Genomic DNA, 18,265 nt, shown 5'->3' on the forward strand with positions numbered 1-18,265 from the left:
TATAATTGTCTAAAATAATTTTGCACTCAAAATTGTGTATACATATCAATTGACAGTAGTGGCTAAATATGTTTGGCACCTGCTTGAAATAATTAGGGTGTCTGATTAGACTCTTTTATTAAAGAGAAGTATTCACATTGAATTTGCTATTCATGAGAAGCAAACTGTGTGTCATTGATGAACCCAAAAAAATATACTCAAACTATTGTCCTTTTTTTATACACAGGATGAGTCCATCCAGGAGGAATGTGGGGAAAGTGGCAGGCAGGAGGAGACCAGGCCCATGGACAGCCTGGAGGAGGCCGGATTCACCATCATCCTGGAGGAGGCTGGGCCCAGTGTCAGGCAGGAGGTGGCTGCTCCCAGTGAGGTGGCTGCTCCCAGTGAGGTGGCTGGGCCAAGTGAGGTGGCTGGGCCAAGTGAGGTGGCTGGGCCCAGTAGGAGCCTGACCGAATCCCAAGTGCCTCCCCTCCACCTTCCCAAAAAAAGGGCCAGGAAGGGGATGGTCACACAGGACGCATCCCTGCGCCTCATGCAAGAGGCCACCCGTTTTTTAAGGAGCCCCCCCGAAGCGGAAGAATCCTATGGCTGCTACTTAGCCAGCAGGCTTCTTCAGATGAATAGGGAGCAGCGCCTCATTTGTGAGCGCCTATTTGGGGAAACAATCCATAAGGGGCTGCAGGGCACGCTAACACAAAACACCCAACTACATGAGGCAGCCCCCCCTCCTCCTCCTCCTCCTCCTCCTCCTCCTCCTGCCACAACTGAAACACCAGAGCCACAGCCTCAAAAGAAGGCTACAGGGAAGGCTGCAGGGCAGCGTGGAGGAAAGGCTGCAGGGAAGAGAAGAAAATGACCTGGGTTCAGTCTGGTCTGACAGAAGACGCAGGCTGTTGTAGGACCACAGTCTGGGGACATCTAGATCATCTGCTGGTGCTGTTGATCTCTGGGATTCTTGGACCAGATTGTGCTCCCTCTTATATGGACTCCGCAAGATCCCAATTTTCTGGTACACCGACTTTTTCCAGCGTTGACTTCCTCTTTATTTTATTTTGACCATGAATAAATGGATCATTTTTTGAGTTTAGCAAAAGACTTTATGTTTTTTCTTTGAAATCATTGATTTTACACACAATGTTAAATTAACAAGGGACAACAATCTCATTGAGTTTGAAAAAAAACACACCAAAAATACATTACTAATGTTAATAATGTTCAAGTGGTAAGTCTTGAAAATCCAAAAATTTACGTAACCAAAAACGGTGCTTTGGGTTAACTTTATCTAAAAACTAAAAAATAATCACTATAAAAAAAAAAAATAATAATGGGTTCTTTGTGTTAACTTTACAAACCTAAAAAAAAAAAAGGGGAAAAAGTATTATTAGTATGGAAACATTGTTTTTAAAATGCATACTATATCATTCATGAGATCAAAGAGAAAAAGAATCCAGAAATCAGTTTGGGAGAACTCTGATTATGAACAGCAAAACACCTTCGTTCTTTATAGAGCCTTCGTAAAGAAGAAATAAAATGCGCTGCATTCAACGATCACAGATTTTGCAGCGTGATGAATGTGCTACCTACAATACGAACACTAGTTTTACTAGACCGAGTGCTTCCGTTTAGTTTTTGCTTATGAGCATGCGTCGTTTTTTTGTCCGTCGGACTAGCATACAGACGAGCGGACTTCGGGGTCCGTCGTAGTTACGACGTAAAGATTTGAAGCATGCTTCAAATCTAAAGTCCGTCGGATTTGAGGCTAAAAAAGTCCGTTGAAAGTCCGGAGAAGCCCACACACGATCGGATTACCAGCCAGCTTTAGTCCGTCAGCGTCCGTTGGACTTTTGTAGACGCAAAGTCCGACCGTGTGTACGCGGCATTAGAGGTCTTGTCGCTCCCCCAGCATGTGATTGGACAGTGAAAGAAGAAGCAGCACAAAGATGAGCTCCTCCTGAGAAATTCTGCTCCTGAGTGTCCTCGTGTGCAGGGGTGTAGATAAGAGGGGGGATATGGGGGTCCAAATCCCAACAGAGCATCCGGGCTTGTGGCTGCTTTAAGGCGCTGGAGTCGCATAGCCTGTGAATTCTCCTGTGTCTCCCTGCTGCTAACAGGACAGTGCACCAGGGAAAGGAGAACTATGATTGGCTGCATTGTAATCCAAAATTTGGCCATGCCCACCAGCAAGGAGGGCGTCTCAGGGACCGTGTTGCACACTGCAGGTTTTCAGTGGGACCCGTGGCAGGCAGGAGGAGCTGTTGGGAGACTGCAGAGAAAGAACAGCCCATATGGATGTATCATGCAGGAGGTGGTAACCCAGGCTGCTCAGAAAGTCTGCTTTCAGTGAATATATCCGTATGCAATACAAATACCGGTGTATACCCATACATGGCCTTTGATGTCGATGGGCAGCTGTTTGCAGCTCCTGGGCTTCCCTGGCGCAGAAATACAGTGGGGACAGAAAGTATTCAGACCCCCTTAAATTTTTCATTCTTTGTTATATTGCAGCCATTTGCTAAAATCATTTAAGTTCATTTTTTTTCCTCATTAATGTACACACAGCACCCCATATTGACAGAAAAACACAGAATTGTTGAACTTTTTGCAGATTTATTAAAAAGGAAAAACTGAAATATCACATGGTCCTAAGAATTCAGACCCTTTGCTCAGTATTTAGTAGAAGCACCCTTTTGATCTAATACAGCCATGAGTCTTTTTTGGAAAGATGCAACAAGTTTTTCACACCTGGATTTGGGGATCCTCTGCCATTCCTCCTTGCAGATCCTCTCCAGTTCTGTCAGGTTGGATGGTAAATGTTGGTGGACAGTCATTTTTAGGTCTCTCCAGAGATGCTCAATTGGGTTTAAGTCAGATCTCTGGCTGGGCCATTCAAGAACAGTCACGGAGTTGTTGTGAAGCCACTCCTTCATTATTTTAGCTGTGTGCTTAGGGTCATTGTCTTGTTGGAAGGTAAACCTTCGGCCCAGTCTGAGGTCCTGAGCACTCTGGAGAAGGTTTTCGTCTAGGATATCCTTGTACTTGGCCACATTCATCTTTCCCTCGATTGCAACCAGTCGTCCTGTCCCTGCAGCTGAAAAACACCCCCACAGCATGATGCTGCCACCACCATGCTTCACTGTTGGGACTGTATTGGACAGGTGATGAGCAGTGCCTGGTTTTCTCCACACATACCGCTTAGAATTGAGGCCAAAAAGTTCTATCTTGGTCTTATCAGACCAGAGAATCTTATTTCTCACCATCTTGGAGTCCTTCAGGTGTTTTTTTAGCAAACTCCATGCAGGCTTTCATGTGTCTTGCACTGAGGAGAAGCTTCTGTCGGGCCACTCTACCATAAACCTGGTGGAGGGCTGCAGTGATGGTTGACTTTCTACAACTTTCTCCCATCTCCCGACTGCATCTCTGGAGCTCAGCCACAGTGATCTTTGGGTTCTTCTTTACCTCTCTCACCAAGGCTCTTCTCCCCCGATAGCTCAGTTTGGCCGGACGACCAGCTCAAGGAAGGGTTCTGGTCGTTCCAAACGTCTTCCATTTAAGGTTTATGGAGGCCACTGTGCTCTTAGGAACCTTAAGTGCAGCAGAAATTTTTTTGTAACCTTGGCCAGATCTGTGCCTTGCCACAATTCTGTCTCTGAGCTCTTCAGGCAGTTCCTTTGACCTCATGATTCTAATTTGCTCTGACATGCACTGTGAGCTGTAAGGTCTTATATAGACAGGTGTGTGGCTTTCCTAATCAAGTCCAATCAGTATAATCAAACACAGCTGGACTCAAATGAAGGTGTAGAATCATCTCAAGGATGATCAGAAGAAATGGACAGCACCTGAGTTAAATATATGAGTGTCCCAGCAAAGGGTCTGAATACTTAGGACCATGTGATAATTAGGTTTTTCTTTTTTAATAAATCTGCAAAAATGTCAACAATTCTGTGTTTTTCTGTCAATATGGGGTGTTGTGTGTACATTAATGAGAAAAAAAATGAACTTAAATGATTTTAGCAAATGGCTGCAATATAACAAAGAGTGAAAAATGTAAGGGGGTCTGAATACTTTCCGTCCCCACCGTATATCCGTAATCACTTTATAATGGCCTCATACGTCTGTGTGCATATGTTGCTGTATAGGCTCAAGTTTTAAGCCCCTCCCACTGTCAGCACAGTTTTGCCAGACTTAAAATTTGCTGCAGCGCATACAGTGTGCCACCTTATTGTTCCCCTCTGGGTGCCCAAGATTAACCCCCACCCCTCCAGGAAAAAAATCATCTACAGCCCTGCTCATGTGACCTAATGCCTAGGCAAAGACCATATGGTCCCTGCCTACCAGGAGCATAGTGGCTCTTTTGTGCCATTAGAGACTGCAGAGAGTTTATTGTTCCATTTAGGAAAGATTTACATTTGTGAGGCGCGTTAATGAGTGTTATGACACGTGTTAATATGCGTTGCATTGAGGCATTGAAATCAATAGGCTACCGATGCACCAAAATGTTAAAAATATCAGACGTGTCACAAAATCTTTGCTGCAACACTGTGGTGCATTGCATGCGTATCATGTACCTGGTGACGACTGGAACGTTGTGGAGGCCTCTCTTGCACCTCCTGCCCAACACCCCAAAAGATGGAGACAGAAAGTGCGAGTGGCACGAGTACCGGAGTAGCTGGCCGGTGAAGTCCACTCTTTAGGTGGATGAAGCCGGGTGGAGGGGGCAGGGGGCGGGTCGCAGTCTTCTGGACAGGATACTGAAGCAGCTTGGCCAATGTCAGGGTGATCACATGAACAGGGCTAACCCCTTCCCGCCAACTACCTCCTGACCCTTTAAGAATTCTAAATGTTGGGAGACATTTAGGTCATGTGATTGGCTGTCACAGCGGTCACATTGTCAGTAAGCTCCCGATCGCAAGTATGCATTGGGAGCTTACCGATCCCCACCGGCTACCATGTTGAGAGCGTGCAGGGAGTGTGTTCTCAGCACAGTAAGTTGTTTACACAGGCCCACCTACCGACAGGCCACATATATACGTAGGGTTAAGGCAGAAGCAAAGGTGAAGTCCAGGGGAAAGCCAGGATCAAACACAGGTAAGCAGGTTCAATGGATCAGGTCTCAGGAATACGGGTAAAAGCTGAAGACCATTCAGCAACTGCTCATGGTGACAGACCAGTTTAAATAGACCCAGGGACTCCTAATAAGCACGCTAATTGGTATGCGCACGTGCGCGTGTATGTATGAGTGCACGAACGTGAGCATGACAAACTGAAATAGTATGTCTAACATTGTCTCTTTGCCTAGAATCATGAGCATATGAGCAATGCAAACGTGCATGAATATGAGCATAAGCCCGCACTGGTTTTCTGGTGCTGGGAATCCTGTTTACCATACAATGTGTTTCAGCATGTTGCCTTAGTGCGTTGGGGTGCAATTCAAAATGAATGGCAATGCAATGCATCAACGCGTGTAACATGCATTGTGGGAATACATGCATTTCCGCAATGCATTGATGTAAATCTGTCCTAAAGCAGGCTCTGCAGGGCTATAAGATAAGCGATTTGTCACTGTGCAGCCATTTAGACAAGATGTGAAGCCTATACTGTATGTGTAATGAGAAAACCTGCTCTATTATGTGCTTGGTGTACAGAGACTGGGCACTGGAGGCCTGCTTGGTGCATCAAAACTTTACATTCAACATCTAACTAGGTGGCTCCAGCCCACTCATAACCAATAACTTCAAATACCGATCAATGTCTGTTGGAGATCGGAGAACCCTCCATCAAAATCTTTGTGGTTCTCTAAAATAAACTAATTGAGACACATGAAAGACCTCACTGCTACCTTGCACAGCCGGGAGGAGACCTTCCATGAGACCTGGTGTCCTTGGAATCATTTTGTGTACACTGACGCCTACCTGCAACAGGTGGCACAATTGCACTGACCTCGTGGATTCAACTTCACCCCTTTGGACGAGAGGCCTTCTCTGCATTCCCTTTTTTCTCTCCCCTTCCTATCCCTTTTCTTACCTGCCTTGGGGATACTTAATCCCATAATCCCTTCCCTCTCTGGCTGCATCCTATCCTTCAGCTTCCTGACTCTGTAATGGGTTATCTTGTTCTATTATGGTGTATATCCTTGCCTACATTTCGCCTTTTACCTTATCCCATTACTGGGCAAGACAGGCCTTAGGGAAGCATTACCTCCCATGATGTTAAAAAGATTCTAATCCAAGTTACTACACTTTATTGTATATGTAGCATTCAAACATACAGTATATGTTTTGGGTCTACCACATAATTGTTTGTTGGGCTCCCCAGTATGATACAATGACCACCATCTGCACAACCGTAATTGTTTTTTATGACCGCCTATAATGTGCAGCACTGGGCATGATGTTCCATCTCTCTGCTTATGTGACTCTATCTGTGCTTTTTGACTGTGATATTTGTTGATATTGCATACTTTGACTGTTGACTGTAACTTTTTTGGTAATAAAGGAATTACAAAAAATATACTGATTACTGTACATACCTGTTAGGGCACCAATTTGTGTTCATCGCAGTATGTTATAGATGTACAGTATATACTCGAGTATAAGCCAAGTTTTTCAGCCCATTTTTTTGTGCTGAAAACGCCCCCCTCGCCTTAAGCTCGAGTCAACACTTTTCTGCAGCAGAGAATGACATTTTCCGAACCGACTTTGGGGCCCCGTATCTCGGGGCCACTCGGTGCTAGGAACCCCAAATTTGGTGTGCAAACCCAGTGGAACTAGCACTACAACATATCCTGGGATTCCTAGCACCAAGTGGCCCCGAGATAGGGGGCCCCAAAGTTGGTTTGGAAAATGTCATTCTCTGCTGCAGAAAAGTGCTTAACATTTTCCGAACTGATTTGGGGCCCCGTATGTCGGGGCCACTTGGTGCTAGGAACCCCAGCTTTGGATATGTTGTATGGCTAGTTCCACTGGGTTTGCACACCAAATTTGGGGTTCCTAGCTCTAAGTGGCCCCGAGATACGGGGCCCCCAAAGTTGTCAACTGTGTCCATCCGCAGCAATGTCATTTCGGGACCCTTTGGGTCCACAGACCCCAAATTTTGGCTGCAGCTAGGAACCCTTAACTACTGAGTTTGAAGTTCAGGGGACCTATGACTGCAAATGGGCACAGTGAGGCTGCGAATAGGCATTGTTGACCCTCTTTTCCACTTACAGTAGCTGCGCATTTCTCACCCTAGGCTTATACTCGAGTCAATAAGTTTTCCCAGTTTTTTGTGGTAAAATTAGGTGCTTCGGCTTATATTCAGGTCGGCTTATACTCGAGTATATACAGTAACCAAATTTCAGTTTTCAGTAGTCAGATGAATTATAGTTGGTGTTTTTTATTTTATTTACTTTTTTTTTAGTCTTTGTGTTGATGCACTTTGCATTTCTTTATTAAAGCAAACTTGTCACGAGAGCATTCTGGTTCACATCTCTGCAACATACATGCTACAAGTGAAGTCAGGACTCCTAATCTGCATGCTTGTTCTGGATATAGTAATCTGTAACTTTAATTGATCCCACAGATGTTTATTATGCTATGAATATCCATTTCTCTCTTTCACAGAGTCTCTGCACCTTGGGAACTTGCTTGTGAAGTACGGATACATCTACCCCCTAAAGGACCCCAGGAACCTCATTCTGAGAGCAGACGATTCCCCGTACAGATTCCAGGTAATCCACAGAAGAATAATAGCATAGTATATACTCCACATAGGAGTTCTTTAGAGCACTCATTCTCCACCAGGGTTCTGTGGGGTTCAGGTTCTCCAACAAGTGGTCTTTGGACCACTGATGGTCCACAAGGAAATTTTGGTGGTCCCGTTCTGCCGCAAAATCAACATTGTGGCGGGTGTATGCCACCCAATGTTGTTTCTAGTGTTGTTCTCAATCTGTCAATACTGTCAGCGCGCATTGATACTCGATGCCTCCTCTGTAGTTCCAACTCCTATGAACTCAGAGGGAGGCACCAGGAGTAGTGCAGAGAGTGGGAGGTGAGGAAGGAGGGAGGTGAGGAAGGGATGGAGTGAGGAGAAGACGTCCAATGGCAGTGCTGATCACAGACTGTGCGAGGGAGCATGGAGCTCGAGCACATGGATGAATAATGAGTTTAGATCCAATGATGAGTCTGTATAAGTCAGCAGTCTAATGCAGAGTGTGGGAAAATGGGAGGGGGGGGGCAGAGAGCTGGAGCATTGTGTGTATAAGCATATTAAATACATGTTAGTGGTCCGCGGGATTCAAAATTGTGAGTTTAGTGGTCCGCGATGTCCGAAATGGATGGCAACCACTGCTCTAGAGGTTGCTAGAAGTTCCTCGAGCAGCGGCTTATTGACCTCCTACTTGATGGTGCCGCCATAATTCCAGGACCAATGCCACCTGGCATGACACCAATGATCTTTTTAGCTGTAGGTAAGGGTGGTATTCTGACCACCACTGTAACCCTAGGTTCACACTTGTGCAGCTTTGCAGCCTGGGCTGAATGGGCTGCTGTGCCTGCGTTTGCCACAAAAAAAGGTGCTTGAATTTTAAAAATGTGACCACAGGGAAATCGCCTGTTATTTTCCACCAGGCGATTTTCCTGAGGTTCCCACAAACGCACTGCGGGTTGAAAATTAAGAATGAATGGCAGCCCGCGCGTCTCTACAGAGCAGAGCGTTTTGGTTGCGGGTGGTTGCAGCAGCGGAAACAACTGCGATTCCCACACCTGAAACCACCCCACACAGTGTGAACCTAGCCTGAGAGAGCATTCTCCTTACTGACCACCAGTGGAAGGGGAGTTTAACCACTGACCCCCAATGAATTGGTTTTAGTAAGAGTTCCCCAGACCCCCACATTTTTTTTTAGCAGTTCCTCTGGGAAAAAGAGGTTGAGAAAGGCTGCTTTAGAGGAAACCTGTTGTGGGAAAAATTTGGTAGCTGCCAACATAGATCTTATTCAGAAAATGCTCGCTCCCTGACTGTCAAACTGATGACTTGGTTTAGAATTTTATTGCATGATATTGGGTCGCATGACAGCCAAGCAACTAGTGTTTTCACATCAGGATCATTAACAGCCTTTATATTTCTCAAGTTTACTGGAAAGAGTGCAAGCTATTTTAGCACACAACCTGTCTAATACATACTAATACATACCTCCCAACTTTCTGAGATGGGAACAAGGGACACCTATTAGCAGTAGCGGCTGGTGCTCAATAATTCGGCGGCAAACCAATGCCACCGCCCGCCCTCCTTGGTGGGAGATGAGGACGCCCCTCCCCCCCCCCCCCGGGATGGACATGAATGCGGGCAACATCGGGAACACCCCCACGGAAGACAGACAGCCTCCTTACCTTACTTCCTATCTCCCCTCCTCCTCCCTCCCCTGTCCGGGCCTGGGAGTGCTGGATGGCTAAAACCACTGCGTGTGAGCCATCTCTGGAGTCACAGTGGCAGCTGGTGGGTCGATCCGTCTGGCTTACCCTGCTTCTCCTACGGCCATGCATCCCCTCCCTCCTCCTCCTTGGCCAATAAGATCGCTTTTCCTTTTCGGACAATCGGGAAAGGGTCTCACAACCCACTTTCTGATTGGCTGGGAGGAGAATCAGTGTGACAATAGCAAATATTTATTCGCTATTGTCACATAACTGGGTGGGCTCGGGGCGCAGTGTTCTGTGCCCCTAGCCCACCCTTTTTTTGAAGCCTATTAGAGCCTCTGGCACTAATCGGGTGCTTAAAAAAAAAAAAAAATCCCCCATTGGAATCAATGCGTCTGGCGCCCTGCTTGTAATGTAGATAAGGGGGTTGGACGTATGGATAGGTGGGGCGGCGCCCCTGATTCCCTAATGGACAGACCGCCACTGCCTATTAGCAAAAGTATGTAGGCATAGGACACACACCCCTGCCCCTCCCCCTTAAAGGAGAATTGTCCAAAAAAAATTGATAGGTTAAACCCACAAGTGCATTTTTTACCACTGCTATTCCTTTATATTGGCTTTTGGAATTCACAAATGCAGCCATTTAGAAACTGGATGAAAGGTTTAGCACTGTAAAATATTTTTTGATAGATAAATAATGCATTTTATATACAGCTATATATATAAGACCAAAATAAGTAACAAATGAGGAGGAAAAGGGACAGGGGGACTTTGTTCCAAATCGGGGACAGTCCCTCGAAATCAGGGACAGTGGAAGCTATGCTAATATCCAGACAAATTAAGCAGTTTTGCCAAAACAACCTTTTAATATTTTTTTCCCTTGCTCTTGCTGTCCCCAGGGGGATCCTCAACAATCTACCAGTTGAGATATCTTGGTTGATGCCCTTTAAAAGCCCTGTATCAGTGTGTTCAAACACCAGAAATAGGCAAACATTCCTCTCTAGATGTGTATTGTCACAGCCCCCACTACCCTAAACCGCAGGTAGCACCCTTGCAAAAAAGGATGTTGTAATAGAGCTGACAATAGAATGTCATAGAATGTTGACATAGAACTGACTGGGATAGAACTGTAATCTGTATTATAGATCTGACTCAGCAGGGGCTTTACCTGGTTCCTGGGCAGGTCTGTTACAGTAATAGCTATAGTAAACAAACAAACAAAAAAAGAAAAAACCCTGTGGTGATCAAATACCACCAAAAAAGCTCTATTTGTGTGAAAAAAATTATATAAATTTAATTTGGGTACAGCGTTGTACGACTGCACAATTGCCAGTTAACCACATGCCGACCAGCGCATGACGATGTACATTGGCACAATGGCACGGCTGGGCAAATGCGCGTACAGGTACGCCCCCTTTAAGTCCTAGCATTGTGGGCGCGCGCCCGTCGCATACTCCGTGACCGTGCCCCGCGGGTCCCGCGGACTCGATGTCCGCCTGGGGCCCGCAATTGTGTCACGGAGCGGCAGAACAGGGAGGTGCCTATGTAAACAAGGCATTTCCCTGTTCTGCCTAGTGACAGGACAGAGATCACTGCTCCCTGTCATCGGGAGCAGTGATCGCTGTCATGTGAGTAGTAGCCCATCCCCCCCCCACAGTTAGAATCACTCCCTAGGGCACACTTAACCCCTTGATCGCCCCCTAGTTTTTAACCCCTTCCCTGCCAGTGTCATTTACACAGTAATCAGTGCATCTTTATAGCACAGATCGCTGTATAAATGACAATGGTCCCAAAATAGTGTCAGAAGTGTCCGATGTGTCCGCCATAATGTCGCAGTCACGATAAAAATTGCAGATCGCAGACAACACTAATAAAAAAAAATTAATAATAAAAATGCCATAAATCTATCCCCGACTTTGTAGACGCTATAACTTTTGCGCAAACCAATCAATATACGCTTATTGCAAATTTTTTTTACCAAAAATATGTAGAAGAATACGTATCGGCCTAAACTGAGAAAGAAATGTGTTTTTTTATATATTTTTGGGGGATATTTATTATAGCAAAAAGTAAAAAATAATGCGTTTTTTTTCAAAATTGACGCTCTTTTTTTGTTTTATAGCGAAAAAAATAAAAACCGCAAAGGTGATCAAATACCATTAAAAGAAAGCTCTATTTTTAGGGAAAAAAGGACGTCAATTTTGTGTGGGTACAACGTCGCACGACTGCAAAATTGTCAGTTAAAACAACGCAGTGCCGAATCGCAAAATGTGCTCTGGTCAGGAAGGGGTGTAAATCCTTCCGGGGCTGAAGTGGTTAAAGTAGCGTAGTGCCAAATAGCAAAAATGCCCTGGTCATGAAGGGGCTAAAACCTTCTGGAGCTCATGTGGTTAAATTGCATTGGATTCAAATGCTGCAACTTATTGAAGAGTTAAGCTGCCCGTGGATGGTGCCAAGTCAGCGGGTGACCACACTGTCCAGACAGACTGGGTCTAAGGAGGTGTGTCAATGCATAAAGCGGCATTTGAAACAGAACAGGAATATCAGGAGTATCAGAGCTTACAAGGGAAATGTTCATGTTGTACCAAAGCGTTCTTTTGCGTTCTGCCTTCACTAATCTGTATTCGTCTGCACGTTAACAATATCGAGTTCTACTTTCTAATCTCCTCCCGAGTCTTTGGAGGAAAACCTGCATTCTGATTCCCCTCGGGTAAAGCTTGGCATTGACTAGTTACAAGAACAGCTGTATCACTTCCTCCCCTGAACTCCCCTGTGGACCACCGATATAAATAGAATCCAGGGACTTGGAGGATTAAAATAGTAGAATACCATTCCCGTAAAAACATAATGCAGAAATGTCTACGTGTGTCATATATGATAAATGATGCGGCTAATGGACCAGTTGGGGAACTGTTTATAAAAGGCAGAAAGTAACTCTTGGACATTTTTATCACAGGAAAATGTTTCTCCCTTACACACTATATATACATATATACACTATATTACCAAAAGTATTGGGACGCCTGCCTTTACACACACATGAACTTTAATGGCATCCCAGTCTTATGCCCCGTACACACGGTCGGATTTTCCAATGGAAAATGTCCGATCGGACCTTGTTGTCAGAAATTCCGACGGTGTGTGGGCTCCATCGGACATTTTCCATCGGATTTTCCGACACACAAAGTTTGAGAGCAGGATATAAAATTTTCCGACAACAAAATCCGTTGTCGGAAATTCCGATCGTGTGTACACAAATCCGACGGACAAAGTGGCACGCATGCTCAGAATAAATAAAGAGATGAAAGCTATTGGCCACTGCCCCATTTATAGTCCCGACGTACGTGTTTTACGTCACCGCAGTCAGAACGATCGGATTTTCCGTCAACTTTGTGTGACCGTGTGTATGCAAGACAAGTTTGAGCCAACATCCATCGGAAAAAAATCCTAGGATTTTGTTGTCGAAATGTCCGAACAAAGTCCGACCGTGTGTACGGGGCATTAGTCCGTAGGGTTCAATATTGAGTTGGCCCACCCTTTGCAGCTATAACAGCTTCAACTCTTCTAGGAAGGCTGTCCACAAGGATTAGTAGTGTGTCTATGGGAATGTTTGACCATTCTTCCAGAAGTGCATTTGTGCGGTCAGGCTGTTGGATGAGAAGGCCTGGCTTGCTGTCTCCACTCTAATTCATCCCAAAGGTGTTCTACTGGGTTGAGGTGTAGGCCAGTCAAGTTCCTCCACCCCAAACTCGCTCATCCATGTCTTTATGGACCTTGCTTTGTGCTCTGGTGTGCAGTGATCAGATTTTCTGACAACAAAACTGTGGATTTTTTTTCCGAAGGATGTTGGCTTGCATACACACGGTCACACAAATCTTGTCGGAAATTCCAAATGTCAAGAACGCGGTGGCGTACAACACATGCGACGAGCCGAGAAAAAGGAAGTTCAATAGCCACTTCAATAGCCTTCTGCATGATTCCGAGCATGTGTGAACTTTTGTGCGACAGACTTGTGTACACACGATCGAACTTTCCGACAACAAGCCTAGTGATGTCGACTGCGCAATCAGAAATATATTTTGGCCAATTTAGCAGCTTTATAATACCTGTAGACATCAGAATTTTTTAGTTGGATCAAGTGACGACCTCATGATCCATTCACGGTGGGAATGGACCCATGAACTTGCTGGTTGGCCGCCGTCTGCTGGAGCAGATGATTGGGTGGGTTAGAAGACCTTCCCTAATTGCTCCCAGACCCCCATAGGTTGGTTGCGCCATTCATCAGGAGGAGATGAATGGTGCCAACCACCCATAGGGGTCTGGGAGCAGTTAGGTAAGATCTTCTAACCCACCCAGTCATCTGCTCCAGCAGACGGCGGCTACCCAGCAACTTCATGGGTCCATTCCCTTTGTGAGGTCATCACCCGATCCCGCCAAAAAAATACTGATTCCCTTTAATGGAATCAGCACCTATAACATTCAAAGCAGGCTGCCCTGTGTATAATGACTAATGCATCCCATAGGCCTGCAAGGGCTGGTGGGTGTTCATGCTGACCTGACCATCTTCAAGGAATAGGGTCAGGCTGCGAATATCCAAAATGGCAGCTTGGTTGCCATTATTGTTGCTGCTAAATGGTCGGGTCATAATGAACACACACCGGCCCTTGCAGGTCTATGGGATGCATTAGTCATTATACACAGGGCAGCCTGCCTTAAATGATATAGGTGGTGATTCCGTTAAGGGCAATCAGTATTTTTTTTTTTAGCAGGATTGTCCACCATCTGCTGGAGCAGATGCTTGGGTGGGTTAGAAGACATTCCCTAACTGCTCCCAGACCCCTATGGGTGGTTGCGCCATTCATCTCCTCCTGCCCCCTTTCCTCTTTAGCAGCAAGCACGATGCCGAGTCAAGCTACCATTTTGGACACTCACTGCCAGATCTTATTGCTTGAGGATGGTTGGGCCAGCATGAACACCCACCTTCTCTTGCAGTAGGGTTGCCACCTTTTCTTCAAGCCATACCTGAACACTTTGGTGGCCTGGGACACCTTTGGATACCCCAAGGAGAGTAGTAATGCTGTGCACGTTGCTTGCCGCAGCGAACGGTGGGTGTGGCCAAATTGCTCTTGCTGACATCATCGCCCTGCCTCCCAGTGATGCCGAACCTGCCCCCGGACAGCTGCCCGCAGCTCCCTGAACGGCAACAAATTTGTGTGTGACTATCTTGGTTACTTGGGGAGCCACAGTCTGGTCTAAATAATGTGTCCGGGTTTCAGTCCACCTGAAACCCGGACACATGATTAAAAACCCGGACTGTACGGGTGAATCCCGGACAGGTGGCAACCCTACCTTGCAGGCCTATGGGATGCATTAGTCATTATACACAGGACAGCCTGCTTTGAATGTTATAGGTGCAGATTCCATTAAGGGCAATCTATAATTTTATTTACAATTTATTATCAGGTTTCCTACTAAAATTACTCATTTTGTTAATTTCCTATTTTTTTTTTTTTTAATCAGTGAAATATGAATAATATGAAAAGGATATTCTTTTTTTATTTTTTTAAATACAAGCAGTATAAGTACCTGGTATCAGCCTCTTGTAGGCCTTGTACAGCAGAGCTCAACCTGGGAGAGGAGAAGCAGCACAATAAATCGGTCATGTGCTAAGCAGGAGCATGCTGACAGGAGAAGCAAGCAGAGTGACAGAGAGATGAGCTGATCAGTCTGATGCTTCTCACTGTCCAGACAAAGAGACCTGTAAGTGTTACTAACGTGCAGCAAGGAAAGGTTAGGTCCCCTCCTGTACTGTATAGCAGAGCTGCGTGAATCTTAGGGCTGAATAGACAGAAATACAGACCCTTTGGCAGATAAAACAGCTTCCTAATATACATATTTTATATGTGTATTTAGCTGTTTGCCTGGAGTTCAGCTTTACAGTTATCTGTGGGTGGCCTTGCATGGTGTTAAACCATTCCTCATCCTGCTACTGTATTGATGACTCTTCCCGAGTTTAATTTCCTCGGCATTGCTCAGTTCAACAATCAGCGTATATTGTGCCCCAGGGCTCCCTCTCCCACCAGATTCTGCCAAGAAAATTGTCAGATAATTGGAGTTTCCTATACCCCCAGGACCAGGGAGGCTGTAAATAGCTGGAATTAGAATAGATTCTGCTATGAAACAAATGGTCGGAACTGAGAGAGAAAGTTCAAGTTACGTCACCTTCCCAAGCTTCTCATTACATGAAACTTTTTGTATGCCCTTGAGGTCATTGGTATAAATCTGTAACTGCCTTACAAACTGCGTAACGAATGATATTAGGAAAGGACTAATGCCAAAAAAAAAAAAAAAGAAAAGAAAACAAGTTGGTCTGTATACTAAGTTTCAGACACAACCAGTAAGTTGCCGTTTTCTGTCTAGCAAACACCGCAGATATGCTGAAGTCAGAACATTCATCAATGTATTTTGAAGCGAAACTCCATGTTTAAAAAAAAATTACCCAGCAGTAGTAAAGCAGCCTTTGAAGCTATACTTACATTCAATCCAGTGCTGCTGCCCACTCGTCCACTAGATGGCACTGGTGTTCTGAGTTGAATGATGACCAGCGGCATTCAACCTACTTAGTGTGAGCCCAGGCTGTCAGAAGCACACCCTAGGGGGCGGCAGTGATGGCGAACCTTGGCATCCCAGATGTTTTGGAACTACCCCAAATGATGCTCAACTACATTACAGAGTGCATGAGCATCATGGGAAATGTAGTTCCAAAACATCTGGGGTGCCAAGGTTCACCATCACATTACTGCTTCATTCTTTATAAAGAAGAAATCTCACTTTTTTTTATCAGTGTGTTCTGTTACTCGGGGTAAGGGGGGTGGCAAATTACATGTAGTACTTTGTCCCATGATCTTATCCTGTCTAAGGCTAATGCCCTGTACACACGATCGGACTTTCCGACGGAAAATGTGCGATCGGAGCTTGTTGTTTCGGAAATTCCGACCGTGTGTGGGCTCCATCAAACTTTTTCCATCGGAATTTCGGACACACAAAGTTTGAGAGCTGGATCTAAAATTTTCCAACAACAAAATCCGTTCGCGGTAAATTCCGATCACGTGTAGACAATTCCGACGCACAAAGTGCCACGCAAGCTCAGAATCAAGCAGAAGAGCCGCACTGGCTATTGAACTTCATTTTTCTCGGCTCGTCATATGTGTTGTAAGTCACTGCGTTCTTGGTGATCAGAATTTCCAACCAACTTTGTGTGACCGTGTGTATGCAAGACAAGTTTGAGACAACATCCGTTGGGAAAAAATCAGATGGATTTTGTTCTCGGAATGTGCGATCGTGTGTACAGGGCATAACTGTGAGTTTGGTAAAGACAGCAGATTTTGCAGACTAATGCCCTGTACACACGGTTGGATTTTCCGACGGAAAATGTGTGATAGGACCTTGTTGTCGGAAAATCCGACCGTGTGTAGGCTCCATCACACATTTTCCATAGGAATTTCCGACACACAAAGTTTGAGAGCAGGCTATAAAATTTTCCGACAACAAAATCCGTTGTCGGAAATTCCGATCGTGTGTACACAAATCCGATGCACAAAGTGCCACGCATGCTCAGAATAAATAAAGAGATGAAAGCTATTGGCTACTGCCCCGTTTATAGACCCGACGTACGTGTTTTACGTCAGCACGTTCAGAACGATCAGATTTTCCGTCAACTTTGTGTGACCGTGTGTATGCAAGACAAGTTTGAGCCAACATCCGTCGGAAAAAATCCATGGATTTTGTTGTCGGAATGTCCGATCAATGTCCGATCGTGTGTACGGGGCATAAGTGTAGTAGATATTACAAATTTTTTTGAGTATAGCCTCATATAATCGAAAGTAATAATTTGTTAAAAACGTACCATCATCCAAATTAATATACAGAAACAAGGAAGAGTGGGATCAAGGGGACAGTGGCTGATGTTGGCCCAATCATGCTCCCACCCTGGAAAAGACTGGACTATATCGGTACAGATAAATAACAATAAACAGTCGAGTAAAAGGATTTATTACAAAGAAAGACATTACATAGTGTACTTGTTAAAATTGCAAAAACAGAGGCTCGGAATTGCCCAAGAGGCATCTGTTGTTACAGGGTATAGAATGGTCTGGTTCTCGACTAGTTTCGCGGTATTACCGCTTCCTCAGGAGGACCAATCTATGAAGAAGATACATAATAATGCAGACAATGTGCAAACAAAAATCATAATACAGCATGTAGAAAAAACAACATAAGACGTAAATAATAGAGTGGCTTACCCTATATCTAGGTGAATATGTGCGGCACCCAGCTGCCCAAAACATAACTCCCCCGTGGCGGACAAGGGGGATTGTGCGAAATTCCCTGAATAGATAACAAAGATGGCAATTGAGGGGTCTATTGTGTTAGCTGGTTGGGGTAAAAAGGGGGGAGGATAGGCGTTAGTGTAAAGGAGGGAGATAATTGGGGACAAAAGGAAAAAAGGAAAAGGGGTAAGACAGAGTAGGGGGGTAAGATGGGGGAAGGAAAGTAGGGAAGGAAATGGGATGGAGGGGGGGAGGGGGGAGGGGGAAAAGAAGGGGGGGAGGGGAAAAGAGGGGAGAAGGGAAAACGGGGGAGGGGAACAACAGGGAAGGAGGGGAGAGGGGAAGGGACAAAAGGGTACTAAAGGGGGAGAATAGAGGGGGGGGGGGCAAGGGGGGGGGAAGAAGGGGGGGGGGGAGGAAAAGGGAAGGAAACCAGGGGAGGGGGGGGGGGGGAAAGAAGGGAAGGACGGAGAGGATCAGGAAAAAGGAAACGGGAGGGGGGGAGAAAAGGGGGGGGGGGGAGGAGACAAAATAGGACAGACAGGGCAT

General features: G+C 45.4%; 1 protein-coding gene across 2 annotated transcripts in view; it reads left to right on the forward strand.

The window, feature by feature from the left end:
* The window catches only part of RGS11 (regulator of G protein signaling 11), a 266,061-nt gene that overhangs the window by 90,222 nt on the left and 157,574 nt on the right, over window positions 1-18,265 (forward strand). For both annotated transcript variants that reach the window (XM_073636325.1, XM_073636326.1), the window contains exon 4: window positions 7,599-7,705. In XM_073636325.1, coding sequence (XP_073492426.1) covers window positions 7,599-7,705 — 107 coding nt within the window. The remainder of the gene's footprint in view (window positions 1-7,598; window positions 7,706-18,265) is intronic.

The sequence above is a fragment of the Aquarana catesbeiana genome, linkage group LG06 (genome assembly GCF_042186555.1).
Source record: "Aquarana catesbeiana isolate 2022-GZ linkage group LG06, ASM4218655v1, whole genome shotgun sequence".
In the NCBI taxonomy this organism is placed as follows: Eukaryota; Metazoa; Chordata; class Amphibia; order Anura; family Ranidae; genus Aquarana; species Aquarana catesbeiana.